At 40.7% G+C, this 11,838-nt stretch overlaps 1 protein-coding gene and 1 long non-coding RNA gene across 2 annotated transcripts; both read left to right on the top strand.

The window, feature by feature from the left end:
• The first annotated feature begins 477 nt into the window (after positions 1-477).
• LOC117301076 lies at positions 478-11,344 on the top strand. Its single transcript, XM_033784959.1, has 3 exons — positions 478-1,588; positions 1,665-2,305; positions 9,404-11,344. The coding sequence occupies exons 1-3, from the start codon at positions 478-480 to the stop codon at positions 11,318-11,320; spliced, it is 3,669 nt and encodes a 1,222-aa protein (XP_033640850.1). The 3' UTR covers positions 11,321-11,344.
• Positions 2,734-3,630, top strand: LOC117300579. The gene is made up of 2 exons (XR_004520176.1): positions 2,734-3,391; positions 3,503-3,630. It is a non-coding gene; the product is annotated as an uncharacterized LOC117300579 (long non-coding RNA).
• Positions 11,345-11,838: the final 494 nt, after the last annotated feature.

The raw sequence follows: 11,838 nt of genomic DNA, 5'->3' as shown, positions 1-11,838 counted from the left end.
GTTGATCAGTGCATGCACATGTATGGATGCGCAGAAGACGAAACTACGGTTAGAACAACTTTTTCTGCGCATCTATGCAATTAAATATGCACGCGCGCAAACGTTATACACACATGGGCCACGGCGGAGGGCTAGGAAATTCGTCAATTTTATTATTTTGTCATTAACAGGTTGGGGATCCGGGAGATTTTGACTGCTTGCGGGATGACGGAAGATTGCCGTCAAATACGGGAGTCTTCAGCAAAATCCGGAAGAGTTGGCAGCTCTGCTATCCAGTTGAACCAGTTGACCCCAGTTAACTGGGTTCAACTGCAATTTTGACCTGGGACTCCTCCATTTTGTTTCAAACCATTAACACTTAGAGACTGCGTCACATCCTTCCCATCCAAAACTTTACATCCCACTAAATGTCTTCTCTGATTGTTTTTATTTTCTTCATCAGATAAGTGCCATTTAGCCTTTTGAGAGTCAGACATCATGGTGTTACTTATGGTTGTAATCTTGACGTCTCATGCTAGCGTAGTGCTCCTGCTTTGCATGACAGGAGTAGACGCTTCACGAGATGTCAACAGCAGCGCCACCTGCGAGTTCACCGAATGGGCGTTAGATGCAAACTGCCGCAACCGCGATTTGGAGGAGATCCCGCGTGGGTACCAGACCGCGGTATCCATGGATATTCGGAACAACAGACTTAAAAACCTCAAGGCGGGAAGTTTCACGGGATTTCGAGATCTGCGCTATCTTGACCTGGAATTCAACACCATCTGCGAGATAAACAGTGGAGCTTTCGATGGATGCGATTCGTTATTGTACATCTACTTGCAGTTCAACTTGTTAGAAAGCGTAGAGGAGGGAGCTTTTGAGGGCAGTTCATCTCTGGAACGACTTTTCCTGAATCAAAACAGCATAAGTCAACTTCATCAAGACGCTTTTCGTGGACTCGGCGCCCTCACTGGTCTGTACATTGGTCATAATGAAATAAGTCAATTACCCGCAGGCCTTTTCCGACACACCCCTTTGTTGAAATATCTCCACATGGGCGATAACTTACTGACAAATCTTTCTCCACAAATCTTTGCCGATTTGTCAGATCTTACTTATCTGAACATAATGAACAATAACCTTAACATTATAGAGAGTGGAACCTTTGATCCTTTACAGAATCTAGAAGAGCTAGACTTGTCCGGTAATCTCCTCATTTCAATAAATGCCTTTCCAACCTTACCCCAACTGAAGATACTTGACCTTTATGATAACGAAATGCAGGAAATCAGCAGCTTGTCTGAAGAACTGGTGAAAGGACTTGATGAACTCTACTTGGGGCAGAACGACTTATCCTGTACTTGTTCCATGAACCCCATTCGTGAATGGATCCAACTGCATAAGTCAGATGAGGGGGTTGACGCCAGCAGAGTAGACTTGACATGTCCTTTGCCACAACATCTGGAAGGCAAACTCCTGGACTCAATCTCAGACGAAGACCTCTGTCCGAGAGCTGTTAAGCTGGGTCATATTGCTGCATCCACACCGCCTAAGTCTACAAGTTCAAGACAAAATGAAGATCAGTTTTTCCTGTTTGCTGGGCTGAGTGATGTGATAATCTATGTCCTCGTCGCTGGGGCCACAGTCTCTGTCATTGTCATCGTATTGAGTATCTTGATTAGGTGTCTCAACTGGCGGACCCAGAGATACCACCAGCAGATTCAGCTGCAGGAAGTCAACCCCCACCAGGTTCAGGTGGTCAAACCGCCAAACAGGCGACCCCAAGTCACTCCCATCACCGATAATAACAAGTCCTTCAATGACGAAGACGAAAATCCTTATGAGTATATCCCCTCTCAATCCCCAGTTCTTGACTCCGCCTTCGGGTCCCGAGACACCTTTGGCAACATCGATGAGGTCGCTCCTCCTTCAGAACAGGCCTATCCAGAGAGCGCTACTTCCAGCGACTCTGGCATTCTGTCTCATGAACAGAGGCAGATTCACTCATCACCACCAACCAGTCAAATACCCCTACTGGCAAGGGAACATCTTCAGGCTGTTACCGCACCAGAGGGGAGCATCCTCGAAGATGTGCTTGATTCATTGTCTAATGGTAACATCCCAAAATATACAATCATTAAAGTTGATTCTCGAGACCCTCCAAACCAAAGAGAGCAGCACCAACCATCTGACAACAGCCCACAACAAATCCAACATGAGTACTTCATCTACCCCTGGGGCCAAACCCAACAGAGGGGAGTGGCCAAAAAAACACAGTACCCTTACAAAAAGGACACAAGAAATAAGACACAATACATGCCACTAAACCAAGACATACACATTGAATCAGAAAACTCTCTTGATGAAAATCAGAGGAAAAGGACGGAACCCTTTACGATTTAGAGTTTGTTTTGGCTACTCAAACAACATTAAATACTTCAAAATTGAAAAATTGTACACAGCTTTAAAGCCATTATACACTTTCGCTACAGAACAAAAAAAAGTTCACAGATTTACAAATAATTTACAGGGTTTACAGAAGGTAATGATGAAAGACTTCTCTTGAAATATTATTCCATGCACTGCTTCACTTTTTGAGAAAACCATAAAACAATATCAAGAGAATTACGGATTTATTTTAAACACGTGCCATGACACGGCGAATAGTGTAGAAACAAGGGTGGGTTTTCCCGTTATTTTCTCCCGACTGCGATGACCGATTGAGCCTAAATTTCCACAGGTTTGTTATTTTATATATAAGTTGTGATACACGAAGTGTGGGACTTGGACAATATTGCTTACGGAAATTGTACAATGGCTTTAAGCTTCGTTTTCTTGCATCACTGCCTCGATGTTCACTTTATCATTTCGCTTTTAAAAGTTCCTGTACATTCTATAAAGATGAATCAATGTGCAATCCAAAACGCATGTCAAATATCAAATTGAAACTCATGTTTGCTGCATGATTTGATGAACCTTACACACTGTGTTGCTTTGAAGGATAGATGAACTAAGCTGACCTACAATATGATACGATTTGGAGATTGCATCTATACAGTACACAGTCAACCCTCCTACTATTTAATCATTCAATGAGTGGTTTTGAAGGATATATAAACTTTGCTGTTGGTGATTATATCTATACAGTACACAGTCAACCCTCCTACTGTTTAATCTTTCATTGTGTTTTTTTGAAGGATTTTATAAACTTTGCTAACATACAACATGATACCATGTGGAGATTGAATCTGTATAGTACACAGTCAACCCAAAGATGCCAAGTCCAGAGGCCAGCTATGCCAGAGATTTTTCAAAGGTCTGTCAACCCTCCTACTGTATGGTCATTCAGTGTATGGTTATTCAGTGTATGGTTTTGAATGATAGATAAACTTCACTGACCTACAATGAGGTAATTGCATCTACACAGAACAGCCAACCCTCCTACTGCTTGGTCATTCAGTGTATGGTTATTCAGTGTATGGTTTTGAATGATAGATAAACTTCACTGACCTACAATGAGGTAATTGCATCTATACAGAACACAGTCAACCCTCCTACTGTTTGGTCATTCAGTGTATGGTCATTCAGTGTATGGTTTTGAATGGTAGATAAACTTCACAAACCTATAATGAGGTAATTGCATCTACACAGAACACAGTCAACCCTCCTACTGTTTGACCATTCAATATCATCTTCAGTGTGGTTTCAAATATTAGACAAAATATGAAAGCCTACAATATAAAATATGTGGTGAATGCATCTACACAGTACGCAGTAAGCCAGCATGGATTATAAACTACGCAATTCTATTCAACTATGCGCCGAATATCAGATAAACTATTTCAGCCTTCAATATGATATCATGTTCTTCACAGTGCACACATACAGCATGTACAGTATACGCAGTTACAGTTTACACAGAATATACTAATCTACTTAACACGGAAGATAATTCTTCTCTTGCATGTCTTAGTGCATAAAAAGCTGAAGTAGTTGTTGCTGAAAAAGCTCATGCAGTTTGTTTATGTTATTAGTTAGTCTTTAAGTCATACATGTATAAGTGCTATCACTGCCTTCCTTGTTGTATCTGCCTTCCTTGTTGTATCTATAAGACACGGCTATTTTCTAGTACATGTGTAATGTGCTAAGTGCTCAATTGTTCACATGAAATCAGTTAAAAGCATGTTGTCAGGACTCAAGAAGTTTGTTCCCAATTTAAGTGGTCGAGCGGTTAAGAGCACCGAATTCAAACTCTGGTGTTTCTGATCAGCAGAGTGTGGGTTCGAACCCCCAGTCATGACACTTTGTGTCCTGAAGCAAGACACTTAACCATTGCTTCGTCCTTCGAATGGGACGTTAAGCCGTTGGTCCCATGTGTTTTGTAACGCATGTAAGAGAACCCAGTGCACTTATCGAAAAGAGAAGGGGTTCGCCCCGGTGTTCCTGGTCCGATCGGCAGCTATATGCGCCACAGCACCTTGTAAAGCATTGCACGGTGCTATCAGAATTAGGTCTCATAATTCAAACGTAGTCCCACATCTGGCAGGAAATACAGTATGTTACAGCGCCAGGAGCGTCACTGGGTGGACGGACATGTGCGCTTTATAAGAAGCCACAATTATTATTATTATTATTTTTATTTTTACAAAGAATCCTGGTCCGGTAAAAATGACTGCAGTCTTGTGGATTTCTTTCCCAAATTTGAGCCCCAACATAGAATTCAAACTGTCTCTAGCTACCGGAATATCTCAACAGAACATTTTATGGGGCAAAGTCAAGTAAAACAGAAAAGCCAGTAAATAAAGATAATATTCTGCGACAATGCATTAATGAAATGCATTCCATATTTGTTTTATGTAACATACAAATGCACAGAATTTAACATTTTATTTTTTAATAAATAAATAAAAGTAAAAGTATAAAATTAAAAAATGACAGAAAAATACAATCATAGAATTATAACTCATTTCTGTTTGGTGTAAAGGTTTACTCCAATTTGTCCTTCAATACTGCCATTGATTTGACTCAATGTAGAAAGGTTTCAACATTTAAGAGTAATGTCTTGATACTATCTTGTGCATGAGTAGAATCTTGGGTCTTTTGCTCAAAATACTTTTAAATAATTTTTATTTTCATACATTACTTTTATGTTTTATATTTTATAAAAATAAGCCAAAAAAATTAACAATATTGTATTAAAGGAACACGTTGCCTTGGATCGGTCGAGTTGGTATTTGAAAAGCGTTCGTAACCGTTTGTTATAAAATACATATGGTTAGAAAGATGTTTTAAAAGTAGAATACAATGATCCACACACATTTGCCTCAAAATTGCTTGGTTTTCATTTTACTTTGCGAACTAACACCGTCGGCCATTTATGGGAGTCAAAAATTTGACTCCCATAAATGGCCGACCGTGTTTGTCGACGAGGTAAAAGGAAAACCACCCAATTTCGAGTGATACTTGTGTGGATCATTATGTTCTACTTTTAAAATATCTTTCTAATCATATGCATTTTATAGCAAACAGTTACAAACGCTTTTCAAAGACCAACTCAACCGATCCAAGGCAGCGTGTTCCTTTAAGCATTCTTGAATACATGTAAATTAACCAAGACAATTACATTAAAAACAATAACTCTAAAAATATGTACTTTTATATAGAATACTTTTTAATAAATCAGTACTAGTGAAAAGTGGTTATTAATAAACAAGTGTGCCATGTGTGCTGTTGGGAATTGTGACTTGGAGCATTGTATTTGTAAGGGATTGCAATAGTTTTGATTGGTAAACCCCAAAGCACTGGTGGGCAATGCAACCAAGAGGGCACCAATGGGTACGGGAGAGGGGTACGGGAGAGGGGTACGGGAGAGGGGTACGGGAGAGGGGTACGGGAGAGGGGTACGGGAGAGGGGTACGGGAGAGGGGTACGGGAGAGGGGTACGGGAGAGGGGTACGGGAGAGGGGTACGGAAGAGGGGTACGGGAGAGGGGTACGGGAGAGGGGTACGGGAGAGTGGTACGGGAGAGGGGTATGGGAGAGCGGTACGGGAGAGCGGTACGGCAGAGGGGTATGGGAGAGGGGTTCGGGAGAGGGGTACGGGAGAGGGGTATGACATCAGGAGTGAGTGCTAGAGTTTCTCATTTTAATGTAAATAATTATCTTCTAATTTTCTAATAAGTTTTTGGTGGGTAAGGCAAGGAAATAGGTGGTGGATAAACTTACCAGTAGTTTCTTACTTTACAAACAAAATTATGCCAAACATTTTCTGAGAATGTACTTTTTTGTAAATACTATTTTTAGTCTGTATTAAATGAGTGTCTTTTTAAAAAATTCTTTAGTACAACTTGTAATTACATGTACAGTATGTGATCTTGTAAACTTATATGTTAGTGTTATCAGCTTGCACGACTAAGCAAAGTACCAATTGCCAATACCAGGATGAATAGGAAACAGAAGGAAATGTTAAGTTTTAGATTTAGATTTTTGGGAAAATGCATGCACATGTAATGAGGTAGGGACTGAAAACCCAATCCACAAGCAAGCTTCAGGGCCTAAGGTGGGATTCGTACTGGGGTCCACGCAGATGAAAGACAGGGAAAGAAACCACCGAGCTAGCCTAATCTCTCTGATTGTGAGAGGTACTACATAAAGTACACAAGCATTTACAATATCTGTATATTTGACAACAGTTTTTACTGATAAATGTGTGATGGGAGTGGTTCAGAAAGTCTCTTAAAAATGGAAACATTTGTCCTAACCTTTATCAAGGTTAATTGAGTAAATTTGTATTTAATTTGTAGTTACTATACTCACTTGCCACTGTATTTGTATCTACTTTCAATGTATGGGTTTTATTACTTATCAAATCGTTATCCCCTGGGAAAACTGTGTATAAATATAAAAAAAGTAAAAAATAAGCAAATAAGAAACAAGTCACATTGTAAGAATTAAGTCCAGTGAGTTCCAAAATAAAATGCTTTTTTTTTTAAACATGAGCGCTTTCTGATTGTCTTCATTTAAAGACAGTGGACACTAATGGTAATTGTCAAAACTAGCCTTCACAGTTGGTGTATCTCAACATATGCATAAAATAACAAACCTGTGAAAATTCGTCGAACTTGCGAGATAATAATGAAAGAAAAAACACCCTTGTCACACGAAGTTGTGTTTGTTTAGATGGTTGATTTCGAGAGCTCAAGTTCTAAACCGGAGGTCTCGAAATCAAATTTGTGGAAAATTACTTCTTTCTCGAAAACTATGGCACTTCAGAGGGAGCGTTTCTCACAATGTTTTATACCATCAACCTCTCCATACCAACCTCTCTCTACTCGATAACAGGTAATGTTTCATGCTAGTAATTATTTTGAGTAATTACCGATAGTGTCCACTGCCTTTAACATCCGCTTAAAACAACATAAACAGGCGTGATATTTGGTCCTTAGAAGAAAAGTAAGAATATTTTATTGAGTAAGGGCTGACCTATACTGTACAACACTTGGAGTAGGCTTCAATTAGCTTTAAAAAAAATTTGTTTAAAGAAGCTAAAGAAGAAAACAACTATAGGCTTTTTTTTTGACGGGGCCCTAACGAGATACAGTGAAGCTGGGATTGAAGTCAACAAAAAAAGCTTCTTGCCTTTGACCATGGAAACCATGGAAAATGCTTTGACAGGCAAAATGTTCTTTTAATGATCTAACGAGTAGTGCACAGTGGGAGATGTGTGCTGTCATTTCAGAAATGGGTAGGGTATTTCCCTGTTGCTAAGATGTAAAAATTTGTTGATATCATCAACAATATCCGTGAATGCACCAACTATTAAAAAGTTTAATGGTTTCCTTTTGTGTTTAAAGATTTACTTGCCAGTTAAATAGCTCTCCCACTGAGATATGAACTTTCCCATCTGATGTATATGTACGTCATTCTCCATCATTGCCAACTTTCAGGAATAGCTTAAAAACATTCTTTGTTCAATGATGTTTTTGAACTCTAGTAATGAACTTATAAATCAGCGTTCTACTTTAACAGTAGCTTATTGGCCAAATGCCAAAACCACCTAAAATTTAGTGCCAAGTGGTCGGCTGGCTAGTTTGATTTTGGAAAGCATCTCAAGAATTAAAGGAACACTTTGCCTTGGATCGGACGAGTTGGTCTAACAAAAGCGAGTTTGGTCACTATCCCAGAGCTGCCAACATTGGTTTTTGAAAATCAGGAAGATTTTATTTTTAAGTCAGAAAGACTCAATCTCAGCACGCGTCACGTCGATTTTTGCGGACATAAAAACCAATATTCATGTACAGACATATACATTTGAAATATTACTAAAGAATATTACTGTTTATATTTTAAATGTTTTGCACATGTTTCTAGTTTTGAAGCACTGTCGGGAAACATTCGTCTAAAAAGAGGACCAGCATGGTCAGAAGATGCAACGTTTAAGTTATGTTCAATTATAAACCCTGTGAATAAAGTTTCCGTCTTTATTATACTGCTGTCATCAGAGCCTGATTTTCTAAAAAAATCTGCAATGCCTAGCGTGTTGGATCGTGCTGTTGCACTACTGCAATGTTTGTCGGAATCTATGTGTCTCAATATGTCGTTTCGTCCGCCGTATTTCACAGATACCTCTGAATTGCACGTAGTGCAAAAGGCATGGTTTTCATCCTTTGATGATTTCTTTATACAAGGCCATTCTTTGAGGTAGTCTTCTTTGTATTTTTGAGCGTATTTAATTTTCTTCAGCGACTTACCAGTTGCTCTACTGGGCGGCGCCATTTTGCTTTACATTTCCAACCACGTTCCCAGTGGTGTACGATGTAGCAGCGTCATTTGCTCGATCGTGGGCAGTGCGTCAGAACGATCCCACACGAGTATACGCCACTATAAGTGCAAACATCTATTCCAGGGGTTAGTGACGAGAGGTATCGATATAGCGCGCTACCCATGGTGGCGAGGTTGATCAGTGCATGCACATGTATGGATGCGCAGAAGACGAAACTACGGTTAGAACAACTTTTTCTGCGCATCTATGCAATTAAATATGCACGCGCGCAAACGTTATACACACATGGGCCACGGCGGAGGGCTAGGAAATTCGTCAATTTTATTATTTTGTCATTAACAGGTTGGGGATCCGGGAGATTTTGACTGCTTGCGGGATGACGGAAGATTGCCGTCAAATACGGGAGTCTTCAGCAAAATCCGGAAGAGTTGGCAGCTCTGCTATCCAGTTGAACCAGTTGACCCCAGTTAACTGGGTTCAACTGCAATTTTGACCTGGGACTCCTCCATTTTGTTTCAAACCATTAACACTTAGAGACTGCGTCACATCCTTCCCATCCAAAACTTTACATCCCACTAAATGTCTTCTCTGATTGTTTTTATTTTCTTCATCAGATAAGTGCCATTTAGCCTTTTGAGAGTCAGACATCATGGTGTTACTTATGGTTGTAATCTTGACGTCTCATGCTAGCGTAGTGCTCCTGCTTTGCATGACAGGAGTAGACGCTTCACGAGATGTCAACAGCAGCGCCACCTGCGAGTTCACCGAATGGGCGTTAGATGCAAACTGCCGCAACCGCGATTTGGAGGAGATCCCGCGTGGGTACCAGACCGCGGTATCCATGGATATTCGGAACAACAGACTTAAAAACCTCAAGGCGGGAAGTTTCACGGGATTTCGAGATCTGCGCTATCTTGACCTGGAATTCAACACCATCTGCGAGATAAACAGTGGAGCTTTCGATGGATGCGATTCGTTATTGTACATCTACTTGCAGTTCAACTTGTTAGAAAGCGTAGAGGAGGGAGCTTTTGAGGGCAGTTCATCTCTGGAACGACTTTTCCTGAATCAAAACAGCATAAGTCAACTTCATCAAGACGCTTTTCGTGGACTCGGCGCCCTCACTGGTCTGTACATTGGTCATAATGAAATAAGTCAATTACCCGCAGGCCTTTTCCGACACACCCCTTTGTTGAAATATCTCCACATGGGCGATAACTTACTGACAAATCTTTCTCCACAAATCTTTGCCGATTTGTCAGATCTTACTTATCTGAACATAATGAACAATAACCTTAACATTATAGAGAGTGGAACCTTTGATCCTTTACAGAATCTAGAAGAGCTAGACTTGTCCGGTAATCTCCTCATTTCAATAAATGCCTTTCCAACCTTACCCCAACTGAAGATACTTGACCTTTATGATAACGAAATGCAGGAAATCAGCAGCTTGTCTGAAGAACTGGTGAAAGGACTTGATGAACTCTACTTGGGGCAGAACGACTTATCCTGTACTTGTTCCATGAACCCCATTCGTGAATGGATCCAACTGCATAAGTCAGATGAGGGGGTTGACGCCAGCAGAGTAGACTTGACATGTCCTTTGCCACAACATCTGGAAGGCAAACTCCTGGACTCAATCTCAGACGAAGACCTCTGTCCGAGAGCTGTTAAGCTGGGTCATATTGCTGCATCCACACCGCCTAAGTCTACAAGTTCAAGACAAAATGAAGATCAGTTTTTCCTGTTTGCTGGGCTGAGTGATGTGATAATCTATGTCCTCGTCGCTGGGGCCACAGTCTCTGTCATTGTCATCGTATTGAGTATCTTGATTAGGTGTCTCAACTGGCGGACCCAGAGATACCACCAGCAGATTCAGCTGCAGGAAGTCAAACCCCACCAGGTTCAGGTGGTCAAACCGCCAAACAGGCGACCCCAAGTCACTCCCATCACCGATAATAACAAGTCCTTCAATGACGAAGACGAAAATCCTTATGAGTATATCCCCTCTCAATCCCCAGTTCTTGACTCCGCCTTCGGGTCCCGAGACACCTTTGGCAACATCGATGAGGTCGCTCCTCCTTCAGAACAGGCCTATCCAGAGAGCGCTACTTCCAGCGACTCTGGCATTCTGTCTCATGAACAGAGGCAGATTCACTCATCACCACCAACCAGTCAAATACCCCTACTGGCAAGGGAACATCTTCAGGCTGTTACCGCACCAGAGGGGAGCATCCTCGAAGATGTGCTTGATTCATTGTCTAATGGTAACATCCCAAAATATACAATCATTAAAGTTGATTCTCGAGACCCTCCAAACCAAAGAGAGCAGCACCAACCATCTGACAACAGCCCACAACAAATCCAACATGAGTACTTCATCTACCCCTGGGGCCAAACCCAACAGAGGGGAGTGGCCAAAAAAACACAGTACCCTTACAAAAAGGACACAAGAAATAAGACACAATACATGCCACTAAACCAAGACATACACATTGAATCAGAAAACTCTCTTGATGAAAATCAGAGGAAAAGGACGGAACCCTTTACGATTTAGAGTTTGTTTTGGCTACTCAAACAACATTAAATACTTCAAAATTGAAAAATTGTACACAGCTTTAAAGCCATTATACACTTTCGCTACAGAACAAAAAAAAGTTCACAGATTTACAAATAATTTACAGGGTTTACAGAAGGTAATGATGAAAGACTTCTCTTGAAATATTATTCCATGCACTGCTTCACTTTTTGAGAAAACCATAAAACAATATCAAGAGAATTACGGATTTATTTTAAACACGTGCCATGACACGGCGAATAGTGTAGAAACAAGGGTGGGTTTTCCCGTTATTTTCTCCCGACTGCGATGACCGATTGAGCCTAAATTTCCACAGGTTTGTTATTTTATATATAAGTTGTGATACACGAAGTGTGGGACTTGGACAATATTGCTTACGGAAATTGTACAATGGCTTTAAGCTTCGTTTTCTTGCATCACTGCCTCGATGTTCACTTTATCATTTCGCTTTTAAAAGTTCCTGTACATTCTATAAAGATGAATCAATGTGCAATCCA

The sequence above is a fragment of the Asterias rubens genome, chromosome 16, assembly GCF_902459465.1.
Source record: "Asterias rubens chromosome 16, eAstRub1.3, whole genome shotgun sequence".
Taxonomy (NCBI): domain Eukaryota; kingdom Metazoa; phylum Echinodermata; class Asteroidea; order Forcipulatida; family Asteriidae; genus Asterias; species Asterias rubens.
Note: the sequence above shows the minus strand (reverse complement) of the source record. Positions and strands in the feature narration are given on the sequence as shown.

What these genes read in the sequence shown, in the direction of transcription:
- LOC117301076 (XM_033784959.1), top strand. Translation starts at nt 478, where the DNA reads ATGGTGTTACTTATGGTTGTAATCTTGACGTCTCATGCTAGCGTAGTG. An exon ending in TTTCCTGTTTGCTGGGCTGA is followed by an intron (nt 1,589 to 1,664) that starts GTGATGTGATAA and finishes TATCTTGATTAG; the next exon opens with GTGTCTCAACTGGCGGACCC. An exon ending in TAAGACACAATACATGCCAC is followed by an intron (nt 2,306 to 9,403) that starts TAAACCAAGACA and finishes GCCTTTTGAGAG; the next exon opens with TCAGACATCATGGTGTTACT.